Source organism: Cydia splendana, chromosome 5 (genome assembly GCF_910591565.1).
Source record: "Cydia splendana chromosome 5, ilCydSple1.2, whole genome shotgun sequence".
Lineage (NCBI taxonomy): Eukaryota > Metazoa > Arthropoda > Insecta > Lepidoptera > Tortricidae > Cydia > Cydia splendana.
In genome coordinates this window covers 15706141-15726911 of record NC_085964.1, presented here as the reverse complement: position 1 = coordinate 15726911, position 20771 = coordinate 15706141, and the positions used below count along the sequence as shown (strand labels likewise).

General features: G+C 38.1%; 1 protein-coding gene across 1 annotated transcript; it reads left to right on the top strand.

Moving 5' to 3' along the window:
* The first annotated feature begins 195 nt into the window (after positions 1-195).
* On the top strand, positions 196-20699 carry LOC134790777 (long-chain fatty acid transport protein 4-like). The gene is made up of 12 exons (XM_063761705.1): positions 196-501; positions 1185-1335; positions 1812-2049; positions 2617-2869; positions 4257-4458; positions 8421-8531; positions 9286-9367; positions 10556-10686; positions 14869-15019; positions 16340-16497; positions 17119-17272; positions 19157-20699. The coding sequence occupies exons 1-12, from the start codon at positions 338-340 to the stop codon at positions 19315-19317; spliced, it is 1956 nt and encodes a 651-aa protein (XP_063617775.1). The 5' UTR covers positions 196-337; the 3' UTR covers positions 19318-20699.
* The last annotated feature ends 72 nt before the right edge of the window (positions 20700-20771 follow it).

Genomic DNA, 20771 nt, shown 5'->3' with positions numbered 1-20771 from the left:
AAGTCAAATGTCATAATAACGTCAGCTGTCAATCAACCATCTCTCAATAAACTTCAAAATTCAGCTGTATTTTAACTAATGCGACGATTAAAGTTGTTGCTACAATACCTGTTTCTATCTGTATTCAACATATATACGCAGTATTAATGAGAACTTGCTGGACTCATTATAATCAAGTAACTTGGATTAAACGCCCATTCATTTGATTCACTTGAATGGTACTGAAGAGCGTCCGCGAATTCTGCGCTGCGATCTACTTGGCCACTAAAGACAGGGTCCCGCTACAACCGTGGGTCGCCGCTCAGTAAGCCGCTACTCGTGGCGAAAGCAAGTCGCGATGTTACTCGTCGGGGCCGCTGTAATCGCGGCATGTGCCGTTTGCCTCTTTTACGGCTTTCTCTCCACATTAACATTATCTGTTTGTTTAGTGTTAGTGTATGTTGCTTTGTTCCACTGGAGATGGTGCTACGTCGCCCTGAGGACTGCCCCGAGGGATATCGCGTGAGTTTCCCGATTATGCACGTCATCAATGCGTTATTAGAGTCAGCTGTACTTAATTAGAATTAGGCAATAGGAATTAAAATTCAAGTGGTAAATTAAAGTTAACCGTAATAGACCAAATTAACATTGTACTATCAAACTGACCTTTGTATTCATAAGCCTGTTTTATCACAGACATGAGATCATGAGGAACAAACATTTCAAATATATTATTTTTAGAATAAGGTCTTTATTTCCGAGTAACAAGTTGTTGTTTATTCTTTTGTATTTTACTTACAATTTGATATACACAAATATTTAAAATGAATGTTAATATCTACAACTTATTATTGCTAAATGACCTATATGCTATTTTTAGTGGAATGTGACAAAAATATGTCTGTAGTTCATGACTAACAATAAGTTGATTCTTATTGTATGTTTTGACACTTTTGACTTACAATTGAATATACACAAATATTAAATATGTAAGTGAGGTACCTACAACTTATTATTGCTAAGTGACATACATGTTAATTAAGAAAACAGTTAAGAACATTTATTTCTCAAAGTATGATGTATTATTCTCTATACATATAATCTGTCTGATTAATTTCCAAATGTTTGCATTTTAGCATTCTTTTAGATCAGCTACAGCTATAATTGATTGATTAAACTCATAATTGTTATGTTATTTGTTTTAGAGCCCTAATATGCTACGTGAAACTGTTATGGCTGACAAGGCAGCTAACAAAGAAAAACTGGACAATACCAGATGCATTCCATGAAACTGTGGGATGTCATCCAAACAAACCATGTTTTCTACATCAAGATGAAGTGTGGACTTTTAAGGAGGTACTGTAACTATATTTGAATTTTGCTATTACTCTTCTAGTAAATTTTTAAATACAGGCCTTAAAAACAATGATCGGGGTTTTTGATGCCACACCACAATATATTAAAGTTAAAATAGTAATATGGATACTTTAAGCGCGCAATACCTTTTAAACTGCCTGAAAAAAAAAAAACGTTTTTGTGTAGATAACATATTTATAAAATGTAAAGGTTCCACTCAGGGTGAATGACCTCAATAACTGCTTATTTAAATAAATAGTAGTGTGTAGGAGTTCTGTCCTGTAATAATATATTGTTTTAGCTTTGTACTTTTTTATGGACAATTACTTGGAGCACCTGTCACAAATATTACTTTTAAATTGACCTAAGATTTCATTTAATGTGAGTGCAACCATAATCTTTATAATCATGCATACAATATTATTTTTATAGTTCTGGACAGAGTGGTTATGTTATAGCATAAATATATTTTTAAGGTGGAAGACTTCAGCTTGCGCGTAACAGCCGTGCTGAGAGCGCAAGGCGTAAAAAAGGGCAGCGTGGTGGGCATCCTGATGAGTAACTGCCCGCAACTGCCCAGCACCTGGCTGGGGGCGGCCCGGCTCGGGGCCGTCTGCCCGCTCATCAATACTAATCAGCGTGGGAACGCGTTAATACACTCTGTCAACGTCGCTAATTGCGATGTAGTCATATTCTCAGAGGAATATCAAACCGGTAATTATTGTGTAATTGACGCGATTGTTATGAAGTTGTGACTGATTGTAATCGCTGGCTTTTTGTTTATATAATATTATTGGTCACTACTTCCATGCGTTAATCAATCATCTTTGTTAGTCCTTGCAGACGGCTCTAATTTTTAGCAGAACTGTACAGTCAGTAGCAGAAGTTGCTAAGCAGGCCAGGTGTTCAAAATGATCTTGACGCGACTTTATTGTTAAGAGAATAAGAGCGTGTCAAGGTAATTTTGAACACCTTGCCCGCTTAGCAACTTTTGCTGCTGACTGTACAGTCACTGTAATGATATGTTACTCTTCGAGGATCGCAAAAATATGTGACACGCTCTTATGGCTCCACAAATTATTGCGGCCTTCGTTGTGTAACAAATTATTATAGGTGACTGTACACCAAAAGCTATGATTGTTTTTTTTTATTAGTCTATTGTTTAAATCAATTCAATAAGTTGATTAATTTTCTCGTAAATGTAATTATTATGCGTACAATGGATTTCCGAAAGAAAAGTAGTAGGGAAAGAAAGAGGCTATTAAAAATGAATTGTTTCAGCAATTCAAGAGGTAGCTGGTCAATTGAGTCCATCACTGAAATTATTCAAGTTTGTTCACCGGCCCCTCAATACCGCCAGCCCTGAGGCCAAATCGAGCGGCGACCAGATACCTGACCTGACGTCTTTGCTGGAGACCACGCCGCCTGCTCCGTGGTCCTTGGCTGATGCTGATGGGTTCCATGGAAAACTCCTATACATCTACACATCTGGAACCACTGGATTGCCCAAAGCTGCTGTTATTTCAAGCTCCAGGTTTGTCTAAAATTATAATTCTAATTTTTTCGAAGGTATGTACGTCTGTGTGAATGTTTGTAGGGCTACAGAACAGATTTGGCATACATACATACATACAATATGGATACTTTTTCCTTTTTTTTATCCCAGGATGCAACCCCTAAGGGAGTGAAATGGGGCATGAAGTTAGTACGGCAATACTAACAGGAGCGATGGAGGAGGGTGGATTTCTACGCGGATGAAGTTGCGGGCAGGGAATATGTTCATATATAATTTAAGTCTGACATGTAAAGCGCGACTTTCACTTCTGGTCTCAATTATAGCCAGATGCTTTCACCTAGCCTATCTAACATGCAATGTTCAGGCTCGTTAAATATATAATATGGCTATACATTCTAGAACCTTTAGATAGTTAGATTAACTAGAAAAAGTATTCAGCTGCATGTATACTCGTAGGTGTAATATTTATTCTAGGCCTAAATCTTAACTTAAGATGTGTTTCGCTTAGGTAGATAAACGGCTCTTTTAAAAAAACATTGTGTTAATTGTGTACCCGGTGTGTACCGGTATAATAAACTTGTTTTTGGTGTCTGTAGGTACATTAACATTAGTAGGTATACAGTGTGTGTGTACAATACTACTTACTTGAGTTCAAGGACTTGTTACGTAAAGTAAGAGAAATATGCAGTAGAATCGTTGAAGTCTTGTTCAGCTTTGTAATCATTTTATGTTATACTCGTATCCGCATATTCTGTACATAGGTATACGGTAAAAAATGAATAAGAAAACATGGTTAATTGCATCTTTTGATGGCACTTGTGAATACCTACACTTTCACTATATTTTTAAGAAAAATTATAGGAATGTTACTATGATTTTAGTATTTCGAGATTGACATATATTATCCCGAGCATAGAAAATATTTTTTGGTATTGTTATAATTGTCTCTGTGCCTGATAAAGGATTGTCCTAGTTCCGGCGCTTTTGCATGGCACATTATTAAGCTTTCATATCGCTAACCTCGCGGATCCGCGTACGAGATTATTTGAAAAAAAAAAACTCTGCGCACGAGAGGTTAACATTAGGATGGGGTTTGTTTCCTACACATAAATTAAATTGTTTCACAGCTGACATGAAATCACTTTTACATAAATAAACAGTAAAATCAATAATTTTATCCTCTAATAAGTATCTGCCCAGATATCCTAGATACCAAAACATGCCACCAAGACAAATGCCATTGTTAAAATAGAATGGAGGGGCAGCAAGAAGTTAACACGAACTCATTGAAAAGATGTGCTTTGATTGTGATGTCTTCTTCGTTTCATAAATTAAGATAAGCTGATTTCACTGATTAGTATTATCTATTACCATTATTTAAATAGGCTATTCAATTTCGCCCCAGATTCGTGTTTATGGCAGCGGGCCTCCACTACCTGGGCGGTATAACCCCCGACGACACAGTGTACTGCCCCTTGCCCCTGTACCACACCGCGGGAGGCGTCATCAGCGTCGGCCAAGCACTGCTCTTCGGCTGCACGGTGGCTGTGAAGGCCAAGTTCTCCGCCTCGCAGTACTTCCCGGACTGCATTAAATATAAAGCTACGGTAAGCCAGACTTAAGTATCCACGCCATTCTAGCTGTGTAAACCGTAGTAGATACCTGAATGTACAGCGCAGCAAAGCTGTCCTAAGGAACTGACTGTACAAAGCGTCGAGTAGTACAGCTTAGCTGATTTATATGAATTGAACTCTTGTGTGTGCGGGAAAGAGTTAAAAGTTGAGTTTCAGGCAGGGCTCGGAACCGGTATTGAAATACCTGTTAATATCGTTCCCGAATCGTTATATTATTTCGTTCATTAAAAAACCGGTTAATTGATGGAACGCGAACTAAAAAAAATACGTTCTCTCTCCTAATCAGTAAGAAGAGGGAACTGAATTTTATGGTTCGCAAGGAACAATATAACTAGTGGCTCTGTGAGCTGTAGACCTCGCGAGCAGAGCTTGAAATAACATGGTGCTAAGAGCTTTAAATACACCGTGTTTTTTTTGATTTCCGTTAATTTCAAGGGTGCATTCCTGAGCTTAAATCAAGTAACTTTCTCAAAGACACCGATGTTCTAATTAAGTCCATTTCGGAGATAATCCATAATTTATTTTTTTACTATAAGGCCTCTACAAGCGTGTACACTTGCCTTAGGGCCGGCTTACATATTGATTAGTGTTTAGAATGAGTTCATACATTTGCTACTAAACTTAAGTACAATCTCGGTCGATTGATGTACGAAATGACATTGATATGTCACAGATTTCAATTGTTTGGTTGAGTTAAATGTAATGCCCGTGTTACAACAACGCTATATGCTACATTTAATTACTTTTTAAACAAAAAAAAAACAAAAAAGAAAACAAAAAAAAATTTTTTTTTTGAAAATTAACTATGCCATTTAGTTCTTATAAACGTACTTAACTATACCCCGAAGTTAACGGAATTCAATAAAAACACGGTGTATAGTAAATTAACACATTCAACACCAAGAACCCGACTGTCGGGTACACTGTTCGTAGCGACTACGCGCTACATACGACGAAACCGTGGCTACGCGCTACGAGCGTAACCCGTAGCACTTAGTGGTATTGAATGTGTTAAAGAAAAACAATACGAAATTTATGTGTAAAAAAATACAAAAAGTTATAATATCCCAGCATACAATTACTGGGGATCGAACCCAGACCCTCTGTGCAAACAGAAAAAGCGAACGTTTACAAACTGAGCCAAATAGTTCTTAGATGGGTTGACGAAATTTAGCTACTCCTTCTCAAATTAAAATTAGTTAAAATTAAATATCTAAATACCGCCTAAACCAGCGATAATTTATTTCTGCATTTTTTGCTATTAACTCTGTAAACATGTTTCAAAAAGAAAAAAGTCTTATGATATCGATACGACTATTTGTTTAGGCGCCAGGTATCACGACTCCGCCATTTTTAAAAAGTTCCAAAAACCGGATTGACAAAAAAAAATTATTTAGTCATAAAATTCGGTCACAAAATTTCACGAGAATCGATTAAGAATTGCGACCTGTAGAGGAGAACATCCGGACATACGAAAGCAAAATGCCCGAGTCAAAACGTAGACCTTCGCTTCGCTTCGGTCAATAACGGTAACTCTTGGCTTTCGAAGACTCGGTTAAACTCGATGTTATACGTGAAAGAGATAGGAATACTTACTCGTTCTATCTCGCTTCGATATTTTCCATTTAACTGGTTAATTTAGTTCCACAAAAACGGATGGTGAACGAATTTGGCATAAATCAGTATCTCAATAGAACAGTTCTTTAACCGGTAACCGCAAACGGAAACGAAATCATTTTTGTTCCCGGGTGAATGAACGAAACCGGGTTGAAAAATAAAACGGGGGCCGAGCCCTGGGTTCAGGGATACACGTGAGGTTTATAGAGATACTAGCGACCCGCCCCAGCCTCGCACGGGTTAACAAATTATACACCTAAACCTTCCTCAAGAATCACTATTGATAGGTGAAAACCGCATGAAAATCCGTTCAAGAGTTTTTGAGTTTATCCCGAACAAACATAGTTACAAACACACAAACGCGGCGGGGGACTTTGTTTTATAAGGTGTAGTGATAGTAATCAATGGTACCGGTAACCTACCTTGTACCTAAGTTATTAGTAGCAGCGGCCTTGAATCTCTAATTACCATTAACTATGTCCGTTCACCTTGAACATCTAGGGAGCTCCTATTGATTGTCCTCTTCAGTAGTTAGTCTCGTCAAAAGGCTTGTGTATATTGCATTTTATGGGATAGGTAGGTCAAATCATTTCATTACTATTTTTATGTTGTGGTTATTTGAATATATATTATAATCCAGTAAGAAAAGCCGCTGTGATGGATACAAAAAAACCTAAAATATTGACCTCCATGGTCAGTTGGTCACTAATTAATTCTAACTCGTGACCTTCTCAATATGACCCGTACCCACAAGCTTAAGTGCATAATTTTTACTCGTAACAGTTATTTTTTTTAATACAATTTTTGGACAAGCGTTCTGGCCTTTCGTGGCAACAAGTAGGTAGTTGTGTGAAATTCCGTGTTTTCTCTGACATCGCGATGATTAGAAGTAGGGTGAACGGCCGATTACGAGTTAATATCAGATGTACGGTTGTCAGATGAGTGAACTCTGTGGGGGTCAATGTTGTATTAATGCGATGCTGCGCATGTAAACAAATGGATACTTAGTTCCATTTTTTAAGATGTCCGAATAGGGATGTTGAATTTTACAATAAAATCAAGTAAAATAGATAGTGGATTTCGCGAGTGAAGTACGACTGTCGGACTTTGGCTATCATTTCTAACTTTTGTATTATTTTAATGCAATAGTCCCATATAGACATTTGATCCTAAGAACAAACCAGATCGACTATTAATAAAAAATTGTCATCAAGCCTATTGTAGAACGAGATACATTCCTCACTATTTCTTACGTGAAGGTTTTTTCATGGATTGCCATTGTGAAGTGGTATTGCTCACGTTATATTACGGAAAACGCCGCTTTTTGTATGTACACACAGCTGCAAAAGTGCACCATTGCAGCTCGCTGTACAATACTATAAAGGCGCACAACCATGGTATGGAAGATTTTTAATCGACTGATGATGCAAGGAGTGTAAAGTTTTAATGTTTCCACAAAACGTTTCCAGATAAATCCTTGATAGTAAATAGGTACCTGCGCAACTCAACTTCGATAATAGCTTGCAATAGCGTGCATGGTTGTGCATAGTACCGGTTTCATTAGAGGCATTTGTAAACACTAACGCCAGTGTAGACGTACAGTCAGCAGCAGAAGTTGCTAAGCGGGCGAGGTGTTCAAAATTACCTTGACACGCTCTTATGCCCTTAACAATAAAGTCGCGTCAAGATCATTTTGAACACCTGGCCCGCTTAGCAACTTCTGCTGCTGGACTGTACTCGTAGAGTGAAGGACTTGACGACGGAAATATGTAATCTTTATCGGATTAATTCAACGAATTCATTAGTAATAAATTTATCGTAACGTTTATCAAGTAAAGGTAGTCAAGATAACGCCAACGTTAGCGGCCAAGGCCACTGGCTCGATGGTCAAAGGATATCTGAGAACGGAAGCAAGGGGCCAAGGTGAATATGAGTGTGTACTTTAAATAAAACTAGTTTTGTAGGTACTTTTACTTTTAGATTACCTTTTATTGTAAGTTTGATATTTATTATGTTTATGGTTTTAAATAAAAAATATGCTCATTTGTTAGATAAAAAACAGCTTGTGTCGGAAATTCAACATTCAAAATTCAAGTTCACCAGTCATCAGTGACGTCGCCGCGCCACTTCGTTTGATTTAAAATCCTACAGCATTGAAACAGAGTCCAAACTAGCAAAACATTTTAAATGATGTTGCCAGCAGGTGGCGCGCTACATTGACGAGCTGCAGGTCGTTCGATTTGAAAGTTTGCAGCATTGCAATAAAGTCGAAAATAGTAAATCATTTGAAGTCGCCAACTGGACTTTAATGTCGACAGGTGGCGCACTACATCGGTGAGATGTGCCGCTACGTGCTGGCGACGCCGCCCGCGCCGACCGACAAGCAACACTCCGTACGCACCATTTTCGGCAACGGCATGCGCCCTCAGGTAAGAAATAAAAAATAATAGGGAATATTACGCGTAGGGGGCGCCACTACCACAATCTGGGGGTCTACCGCGAAGCGGGAGAGTCGGAATTTTGTTATCTAACCTCTCTATCACTCTTGCGTATTCGAGCGATAAAGAGGCGGATAGCTGAATTTCCATTTTCGCGTTTCCCGGTAGGCCCTTGTTAACAAACCGCCTTGAAACATTAATGGCATATTTTATTGTCTGTGAAAACTTGTCAAATAACAGTTTAAGGCACAGTATGTAGAAGTTACTCTATGGTTTACTAGAGGCGCTAGTGCTGCACTCTGGCGGCAGAACATTGCAATAATACCCCCTATTCATAGCGCATCAACGTGTTGAGAGAATTAACGTCAATCGTACACTCTCCATCAGATATATCGGAGCGGCAGAGATGCTCGCCTCGGCAATAGAGGCGTGTTCAAATATTTGTGAACACCTTAGCCGATCCGATATATCTGATGGCGACAATGTACTAGTGTAGGTACATATGATGCAGAACAATTCCTACTCAAGAGCCAAAGTAATGCGAGGACACATTCCTTTTTTACAAGTTCACTGCTAATAGCATGGCTTTGACTTTGGCTCTGAATCCTGTTTACAAAGTCCTCCGCGGCCTTTGTGTCCTCAAACCCATGTTCTATAAAAATAAACATATATGAAAAAAAGTAAATGGTACAATTAAAATGTTTGATAATAAAGCGTATTGAAAGATATTTCCCATACATTACAGATCTGGAACGAATTCGTGACAAGGTTCAATATCAAACACGTTGCTGAGTTTTATGGAGCAACCGAAGGAAACGCTAATATAGGTAGGTAACATTATCACTACTCATCTAGTGATACCACTTGACTTTAATGGTAACATCTGAGAGGTTTTTCTCATGGCTGCCATCTTGTGGCCTGAATCGGAAACATAAACATGGACATTGCCAAAGCAAGTGCTGCCATCTACCGTTCTAGTACGTTTTCTTGTGCGTAGTAGCTTCAGCCATCTTGTGGGCTACATTGAAAGCATGAACTTCACATTCACGCTTCGCACCAAAAATCTGACGGCTCCTGTGCTGCCCCCTATAGTTCATGCACGCTCCCTATTTACCACTACAGTTGTAGTAGAGTGTAAAGCCACCTTAATAGACACAGTGTGACGCTGCCTTAACAAAATAGTCTATGACAACTATGACATCCAGCCCCGGCTACTTTCGCTAATTAAAGACGCTAATAAGCACGAAGTCAAGTGTAAAAATATGGGTGCACATATACCCAAAAATATGTCCCATAGCTCTTATATCAGCGAATTAAGAACTATGGGACATATTTTTGAGAAGTTTTATGCACCCAACACCCATATTTTTACACTTGACTATACATACATTGACCCCCCTGTGCCTATCTCCGCCGCCCATGATGCCGGCGGTCAACGCCACGCGCCACTGTGCGAGCGGAACAGGAATATAATTATACGCGTGCGATAGAGATAGGAACATGCGGGTAATGTACGATATTATTCGTGCTTAGCGCCCTTATGTTAGTAAAAGTTGAGAAAAATCAGTTTATTGTTCAATATAGGTACTTACTGTTTTGTTTAGTTGTTACCAATCTATCTATCTATCTAATCTAATACCTTTAAACGAGCAATTCTTGTTTATAGTTATAGTATTATATATATTTATATATATTTCGGAGATCTCGGAAACGGCTCTAACGATTTAGATGAAATTTGCTATATAGGGGTTTTCGGGGTCGAAAAATCGATCTAGCAAGGTCTTATCTCTGGGATAACGCGCATTTTTGCTCGGTCTCCCAGATATTGGTAGTAATACGAATAGAAAAACTCCCGGCCGGTACGAATTTTCGTAGATAGTTATATAAACGTAAATTAAAACATAAAAATGTCAGTCTCAATACAATCGTATCATCACGCGATAAGTTTCAAACTCACCTGATTATATTTAGTACACTTCTAGATCTAAGGTTATATCAAAATATTTATATTCCAGTGAATATCGACAGCAAACCCGGAGCAATCGGCTTCGTGTCCAGGATCATTCCGAAGGTGTACCCGATCGCGATCATTAAGGTCGACCAGGAGACCGGCGAGCCCATCCGGGACGCTAATGGACTTTGTCAGGTACATTTATGGTATACATTTTCTTAAAAACAGAAGCCTTTGTTTCTTTTAGGGTCATTCCATGTGATTTCAACAAATTTGAATTAAAAAGTGTGCCGCATGATTTTTGATTTGAATAAAAAAAATTGAGGATATATTTCATGGTGGCAGAAGTGCTGAACCACCACCAGTTTTTTTTTTATCTTTTAATTTCCAAGTTTTGCCCATTCGAAGTTAGCAGTCGGGTCAAATTCTTGCTTGTACAAAATCAGACCTAACTTTTTTTCTATAAAAGGTAACGAAATAATTATTACTTTTTTTGATTAGGTAAGAAATGTGGATATTATACTGTATGACAAAATTTATCTGAATTAACTACAAAAAAATGGTGACCACCCGAAGTGTACACCTAATTGGTCAATTATTGCAATTTTAAATTGGTTCCTGTGCCAACCCTGGTGCATATCAAATATTACTTTTTTCTGGAATATAAAGTACTTGCCGTGTTCATCTTGTAAAATAAATATAATTGTGTTAGATCAATTACTTCTAATAGAAAAATATAAGTGAAAATTGAGAAATTCGAAAAATGCTCGTATTTGACTCTAAAAAAATCCATGTGGAAGAGAAAATAAAAATTTGATTGTAGTCCGAAAATATAGCTGATAATTTCGTTAATTAGATTTAGAAAAGACAGTTTTGTTATTTTGCCTATTTTTTGAAATATGATTTTTTTAACATGCTACTTTTTACAACTATCGATACAAAATGTTTTATGTTATAAATTAATATAAATGGGACGGTAATTGGTCATACGGATATTATTTACGTTTTTTATGTTCAAATAATTTTTTTGACATGACAATAATTTCATTTGTAAATTTAATGAGGGTAGAAATTCGACAATGCACTGTTACCTGACAAGGATTGTGAATCACTTGCGAATGTTTCTTAATTTAGCCGTGTAGTGAATAACCGACGCCTCCTGACTTGTTAACAAGCTTTATTTGCATGTTACATGGCTAAATTACGAACATAAGTAAACGGCCCAATAATCCTTATCGAAGTTCTATAGGAAATCGTATTTATCTAGGAGATAATGAAGTGGTGCAAACTCTTTGTAGTAAGTGCTTGTGTTATTAATAGTTGACTGTTCGTTATATATCACTGACAAGAAGAAGTATTTATTTAACAATTCAATTACTTCGACAATTCACTGGACAAATGATCAAGCAACGGTGCATCCATTCGTTATTTACATTAAAAAGGATAACGTTATCCAGTGTAGAACATTTTGTATTAATAGCGATTGTTTAACTCACAACACCGTATCATTTTTCGCTTTCCAAAAGGTTTTGCTTGAATGCCTAAAACAATAATATGACAAATTGGAAATGATACATTATTTTAGTGATGGTGCAGCTGCACAATATAAGAACAAGAAGACTTTTGTAAACTTGTGTCATCATTACGATGACTTCGGACTAAAAGCAGGGTGGAACTTTTTTGCCACTTCTCACGGCAAATCCCCCTGTGATGGTGCTGGCGGCACGATTAAGCGGTTGATTAGAAAAGCTAGTCTGCAACGCATCACAGGTAGTTATAACATTTTATCACCTGAAGCTACGAGTTTTGTGTGAATAAAATTCATGGGATCAAGTTCTTTTTCGTCTCAAAATCAGATGTCGAAGAAGCTGAGGTATATCTATCAGAGCGATTTAAAAATATAAGGACCATAAAAAATACACGTTCTTATCATAGCTTCGTTCCCATTTCTTAAAATGAATTAAAAGTGCGACGTTATTCAACTTGAGAAAATTTTGAAGTAGCAAAGGTTTGCAAATGATGTTTTTTTTGTATAAATATATAAAGTAAATTTCAATCGTCTGGATTTAATTGATATTCTTCCAATATTTATAAGTTTAAGGTCATATGTATTTTAATCAGCATAAATACAACAGCAGACCGAAAATGTATGAGATGAGCAGTTTAAAAAAATCACATTTCAAAAAATAGGCAAAATAACAAAACTTTTTTTCCTAAATCTAATTAACGAAGATATCAGCTATATTTGATGACTAAAATATTTTTTTTATTTTATGTTCCACATGGATTTTTTTAGAGTCAAACATGAGCAATTTTCGAATTTCTCAATTTTCACTTATATTTTTCTTTTAGAATTTATTGCTCTTACACAATTATATTTATTTTACAAGATGAACACGGCAAGTACTTTATATTCCAGAAAAAAAGTAACATTTGATATGCACCAGGGTTGGCACAGGAACCAATTTAAAATTGCAATAATTGACCAATTAGGTGTACACTTCGGGTGGTCACCATTTTTTTTGTAGTTAATTCAGATAAATTTTGTCATACAGTATAATATCCACATTTCTTACCTAATCAAAAAAAGTAATAATTATTTCGTTACCTTTTATAGAAAAAAAGTTAGGTCTGATTTTGTACAAGCAGGAATTTAACCCCACTGTTAACTTCGAATGGGCAAAACTTGGAAATTAAAAGATAAAAAAAAAAAACTGGTGGTGGTTCAGCACTTCTGCCACCATGAAGTATATCCTCAATTTTTTTTATTCAAATCAAAAATCATACGGCACACTCGATTTGTTGAAATCACCTGGAATGACCCTTTAAGATCGGTCTTCAGCACGTGCCAAAGCAACCATGTCGTTTAAAAAAGCAACTATCGTGTTAGTATTAAGGTTCAAATTTATGTGACAGTTCATTCAGAGAACAATCAGGGTGGTATTTTCTTTGGAGATAACAAAACGTGTTATCTCCGAATGGGCCGTTTCATGAATTTGAACCATATAAATATAATGGTAAGTTTGCTTTTTGAACGGCTTGTTCCCGTTGCTTATGTCGGGGCTATTAGCAGTCAGCAGTGTGACCACTGCATAAAGGAAACAATACCTTTTGTTTAGAAGATTAGGGCCTGTGCCCGAAAAAATGATCTGAGATAGTTCATACTATCTATACCTTATATTTATATACCTAAGGAACGTATTTACACAGGTCATACTAAAAGAGTTTTGGAGGTTTTGTTTCTATAATCCCGAAAACTAGTAGATGTGGAATATTTTGTTTTTTAATCACCTTTTATCTGTAGATGTAGTGCATAATTGTTTTCCTTCGTATTTTCTCGGAAACGTTCGTATTTGTCGTGCTACTTCAGTCAACCTCAGTAATTTTTGTGTCGAGAGTAACTGAAATAGCAAGACACATTCGTAAGTGGCCGTGAAAATACGAAGGAAATTAATTATGCACTACATCTTTAACTCTTTCTGATAATGCGGGAAAAAAATCTTTACGATGGGTTCAACCTGAAAAGTACACAGTCCATTTTTCCTAAGGGTGGTATTCCACCTATCCAATTTCTTTGTCCAATGTGTTTTGCGTCTCATCTTTTGCTTAATGAGAGAGTGAGGTGCAATGACATTGGATAAAGAAATTGGACCGGTGGAATATCACCCTAACGCACTTTTTGTATGAAAATTAGGGCTCCCAGTGGTTTTGTATGGCGGTTGCGGGGTATCTATTTAGATTCAAAACGTAAAACTGTACGTGGCGAGGGTCAACATAAAAGCCCAAAGACGATTTGTTGATCCTAAACATATCTCATAAATCACATATGTAGGTATACATTACGAAATTATTATCAAGCAGATGAAGTCATTGTGCGATAAATAAATGGAGGCAATCAATAGAGTTAAGATTAGGGCTAATTCATGTATAATTAACCACAAGCAAACATTAATCACACTGTAGTCACTATACTTCTTTAGAGTTAGACCAAGAAAAGTCTGCAGCGGTTTTGATAGCCCACGCAGTGCAAGTGTTATTTTAAACGTCAAACTTCTATGAAATTATGACGTATAAATAACACTTGCACCGAGTGGGCTATCAAAATCGCTGCAGACTTTTCTTGGTCTTAATCTATAATCTTATTGGAATCTACTATTGAATGCAATAAAATAGCAATCAATCGAGACAGCGCCATCTAATGTTTGCGTTCAATATAACAAAAAACACATTTACTACGAAGTCCTAGAGGGCGCCAGACAGCTGAAGTAGATGTTGCTTTACTGCCCGGTACATTATGCCGTTGCAGTAATTCTGGTTGTCGTTTGACAATTAAGTTACGGCTTGCGCCCTGTCTTAAGTGTTAATAATGGTTTACAGTTAGCGCAGCCAGAGGAGCCAGGCGTATTCATCGGCAAAATATCGCCCAACAACCCCGCGCGTGCCTTCCTGGGCTATGTCGACAAGTCCGCCTCCGACAAGAAGATCGTCAGAGACGTCTTCGCCAAGGGAGACTCGGCGTTCATCTCCGGTAACTAGCCAGTGTAATTGCATGATCTCACCCAACAACCCCGCGCGTGCCGTCCTGGGCTACGTCGACAAGTCCGCTTCGACAAGAAGATCGTCAGAGACGTCTTCGCCAAGGGAGACTTGGCGTTCATCTCCGGTAACTAGCCAGTGTCATTACATGATCTCACCCAACAACCCTGCGACTGCCTTCCTGGGCTACGTCGACAAGTCCGCCTCCGACAAGAAGATCGTCAGAGACGTCTTCGCCAAGGGAGACTCGGCGTTCATCTCCGGTAACTAGCCAGTGTCATTACATGATCTCACCCAACAACCCCGCGCGTGCCTTCCTGGGCTACGTCGACAAGTCCGCCTCCGACAAGAAGATCGTCAGAGACGTCTTCGCCAAGGGACACTCGGCGTTCATCTCCGGTAACTAGCCAGTGTCATTACATGATCTCACCCAACAACCCCGCGCGGGCCTTCCTGGGCTACGTCGACAAGTCCGCCTCCGACAAAAAGATCGTCAGAGACGTCTTCGCCAAGGGAGACTCGGCGTTCATCTCCGGTAACTAGCCAGTATAATTATCCTAGGAGCTTCGTATCCAGTGTGCTGGATACGATTCGCACGTGGTTCCGATGTGCGAGTGGGATGTCGCTATAACAGGTGCATAGCGTTGTCTCGCTAAAACATCGGAGCGACGTGCGAATCGTATCCTGCGTGCTAAGCGGCATAATTACATATTCTCGCTCAATGACCCCGTGCTCGCACTGTGGAATGACGGCAACGACGCCTTGTAGTTGGACATAATTTTTTCTGTTTTTCGATGATAACTTTTTATGTTGTTGAGAAAGAATCGTAAATTTAGGAGGGATAGTTCTAAACAGATTACCAAGATCATTGCTAAATTTCATAGATTTTTGTTTGGATAATAAAAAGTTATCGTCGAAAAATAGAGAATTCTCATGTCCAACCACAAGTATGTCGTCGTTCCACAGTGGCGCCAAGTGATCATGATCAAGTACGCGTCCAACGAGAACTTTTTGTGAGACGTGGTCTATGCGAAACTATGGTTACATCATCGTCAACGACTGTAAATTGTATACATAGTTCAAATTAAGCAGCAGTATCCTCGGCACTCTAAATTGAACCGTATTTCTATAAATAAAAGTCTTAGTTTGATGTAAAAAGGAAAGCGTCACAACCGCGTAGCATCATTACCACACACTATCTAGAGTGTAGCGAAACTTGCGGCAGCCTTAATTCATTTCCTCACCACAAAGTTGAACGTACAAATTCAAATGTGGCAATGCAGAACATTATAAACCTATGGATATGTTACAGGTGACATCCTAGTGGCAGACGAGCTGGGCTACCTGTACTTCCGCGACCGCACGGGCGACACGTTCCGCTGGCGCGGCGAGAACGTGAGCACCACCGAGGTGGAGGCCGCCGTGTCGCGCGTCGCCGCCCAGAGGGACGCCGTCGTCTACGGAGTCGAGGTCACGATTTCATTACGTGCCTTAGGGCTCATTTAGACGATGCGAGAACTCGCATGCGAGTTGATTACATTGCGGTTTTTGATCGGGCGGTTGAATTGGACGTAACCAACAGTCCGCAATGTAACTAAAATCGCATGCGAGTTCTCGCATCGTCTAAATGAGCCCTTAGGGTGGTATTCCATCTGTCCAATGTGTATTGTGTCTCACAATTTTGATTAATGAGAGAGTGAGAGGCAATGACATGGATACCTGTACTTCCGCGACCGTATGGGCGACACGTTCCGCTGGCGCGGCGAGAACGTCAGCACCACCGAGGTGGAGGCCGCCGTGTCGCGGGTCGCCGCCCAGAGGGACGCCGTCGTCTACGGAGTCGAGGTCACGATAACATTACATTCCTTAGGGTGGTATTCCGCCTGCCCAATGTGTATTGCGTCTCACAATTTTGCTTAATGAGAGAGTGAGACGCAATGACATTGGACAAAGAAATAGGACAGGTGGAATACCACCCTAAAGGAAAAAAGATGACAATCTTATATTTAAAACCAAAAGATCGTTTTTTGGCAGGCAAATTTAAGTCAGTGGGACACAAGGAGTTAATGATAAACAATGGGAATTGCACAGGTTCCGAACACGGAGGGTCGCGCGGGGATGTGCGGCGTCGTGGACGTCAACGGGACCCTGGACTTGGACCAGCTGGCCGCCGACCTCGCCAAGGACCTGCCCGTGTACGCCCGCCCCGTCTTCATGCGGGTCATGCCCAGCATGGACATGACAGGTAGGCTTACTACAAATCTAATCGAGAGCGAGGGCCAAACCATGTTAGATAGTAAAAGTCGAACCACTATCGCTAAAAGAGTGAACTTTAACCACAGAATAAGTAATAGTACTACCGTACAGAAAGGACACTTCCTACAAAACCGAAGTTTGACAGTGATTCAGGGACGAATCATGATATCCCTTTCTAACTTATGGCACTATCCCTTTCGACTATTTAGGGTTATCAAAATTCAAGTAATTATCTGTGGTTGTGCAAGCAAAGGGACGTCAAGTTGTGTCAACCCTAGTAAATGCTCGGAGCAATGCTGAGCCGAACGGAGCCGAGTTTACCCGAAGTCAGGAGTGTCTCCCCACTGCTTTAACTTTGGACTGGTAGTGTACGTTAAACTCAAACTTGCTTAAACATGGGGAAGAATCTGCTAAACTATATCCGCCTGGTCTTCATACGGGTTTATACTTGGTTTACTAGGGAATTAGGGATATGAGAGATGTGGACACTAGACAAGTCGCAGAACCTGTTCAAGGACCTGTCGACTTTCGGCCGCCCGGTCTTCATTCGGGTCACGCATGGACATGACAGGTAGGTTATTTTAAAGACGAACTTTCAGGACTTTTGTGTGCCGATGACCCATATCACATATTAAGGACGTGAAATGTTATCAGCAGTATAACAACACGAGTGTAATAAAATAACTTGAAGTCAAATGATAGTAACAGAACTATTATTTATAGTATAATATTGTAATACCAATTGTAAATTAGTTATTGCCTACTAATAAAATAATTATTAAAACTTTCATCCTTCATCGCAATAAATAAAAAACGGTGGAATTAACTGCAATATCACGAAAGTGTTTTGTAAATTTTGTGTGTTTGATATGACAGTGGAATGTTATTTTAGAAACGCGGAGTATGTAAAAGCAAATTGGCTTTGTTTTCAAATAAACAGCCAAATACCAAAAAAAATCTTTTCTTACCAACTTCTACCTTATGTCTTTGCAATAAGAAGAAAATTAATAGTGTGGAGTTTTGTAGTAGCGTAGCGAATTAATGAAACTGTTCGGGGCAATGTTGCCCCCTCTCAATTGAAAAACACATTAAATAATACCTATAATATAAAAAAAAACATTTTGGCGATGAGTTAAGGCGTATCCAGACTAGTCAATTTTTCACCAATCTTATTAAATTGCCCGATCGAATCAGGACGTGCGGACGCAAACGGCAATTTGGCTCGCCGATAATGCCCGATATTACCGATAAAATGAGGTGCGGACGCAAGAATACCAATTTGTGACGCCAGTATTTTCGTTCTGGGGCATTTTTTTCAATTTAGAGGGCTCTAATACCACTATAAATCTAAAATTGGTGATTAAATTGGAGATTGACGCCAATTCCGTTCATCGGTCGATTTGATCATCCCGTCTGGATACCGCTTTAAAATACTACGTAAAAGTGGTTTTTCTTAGGGTTTTAGACAGACGGATTTTTAATAACGAATTACATCTGACAAACACAAGCAAATAGAACACACGACCGTCCGTCACCCGTGTGTATTTACATTGTTGGTAAACAACAATATGTAATTGATAATCAATAACACGAGGTTATTAACTTGTTCGAAGTCCGAGTTTATTTATTATCAGCATTATCACTATGTTCTGCTTACTGTTTGTTCAATATATTTACCTTAAAATGAGCTTATCTTTTGTTTTGGCGAGTGTGACTTATTTTTTTGTTTAAATCTGTTATTACCATTGCCCTTTGTAACCTCGCAAACTTACTAACAAGTTAATTGAAATATCAATCATTTTAAAGATTTTATGAGTAAATATTTGTCACATTTGCCTTAAAACAGAAGATAAAGCATGTTTATTGTTTTCAGGTACATTTAAAATGAAGAAAACTGACTTGCAAAAAGAAGGTTTCGATCCTGCCCTAGTGAAGAAAGACAAGCTTTACTACCTCGACTCGAAGTTGGGCCGATACCTACCGCTAGGCTCCCAAGAGTATGAAAAAATTGTGAACGGACAAATAAGAATATGAAAAGGAATTTTGTAGTAAAAGATGTTTTTACGTATCGTCTGGTTTAGACGTGAAGGTTCTTCGATAGTTTTTATAGTATTTTTAGTGAGTGGCGTCCTTACTGTATTTATGAAAAAAGTTTACTAAATGTTGATTCTGAGCAATTAATCGCACTGAGCTTAAGACTTAACCATAGTTAAAATATTAGAAAGTGTTGGTTAAACTAATGATGTACTAGGTGGCTGTATCTCAGTAATATATTACAACATATCCATCTACCACATGTTACCTGTCTGTAACAATAATTTTATAACAATATAAAAAAAAATTGACACATTTAATACCATAAGCTTCCTTCATAATCAGGATACTTGCAAATGTGTGTCTTTACTCTGTACGTTGCCCGTTTTATTGAAGCATTAAATTGAAAAGAAAATTACTACGAAACTATATTCTTGCTATATGCTTTTGATTGTACTTTCTAGATCTGTCTCGATTAAGATAGATAGCGGTTGTGATATCGGGACGAATTACTCAAATGTCTCAAATAATTATTTTGTTTCTGTCTCTCGTTAGATGGAGTTGAGGCGGAAGTTGCTAATATCGTAGGTTCGTGAATATCAACTACCTTAATTATTCTAAGGAAGTAAAAATCAAATACACGTCCTATTTTTTCGTACGAGAAAACGCGTACACGATAGCAATTTTTACAACAACTTCTTAGTAGGTAGGTACTTAAGTAGGTAAGAAAACGGTAGTTTTAATGGTGTTTGGGATGTATTTTATTGTTTTTTCCCTTTGGTTTTGGTCAAGAACTGGGAACTAGATGCATAGGTAGTAGGTACGTTAGTTAGGCGTCTATAAAAATATGAAAACTTTCTTACAACATCATCCCATTTATATAAATTAGTTAATTTATTATTTGCTTGTTACAAGTAATAGTTCACCATAATGAACATTGTTATTTGTTTATCATTACCGTAATTGTGTCGATGCAAAACTGTCATTTTGTATGTATTGTGATATTAATTATGCTTAAAGCGGTACTAATTAAGAATATGAAAACTATATGAACTTATTGTACTTGTATTTATTTCTTTATTTTAGGTACCATCACGCTCCGTGATTGTTGCGCCATTTAGGGTCCTAGCTAAATTGGTTGTTCAATAGTTACTAAACAATTTCCAGTTTAGCAAGAACCCTAAATGGCCTAACAATCCTGTGTGGTCTGTACATACAAAATAAAAATGCATTAATCCAATTGTCTAAGACTGACCGCATTTGTAAGAATTTACTTTAGCATTATTTTTTTCTTTTCAAAAACCTTATATTTATAAATATGTACTGTACAGATGTTTAAGTATTTGTAAGTCTTGTGGTCGGAATACAGTTAATATATTTTCTGAGTTTCGTTTTATATTCAATTCAGAGATTTTCCCTTTAGGTATCTATACTGTCCAGTAAGTAGGTACTTA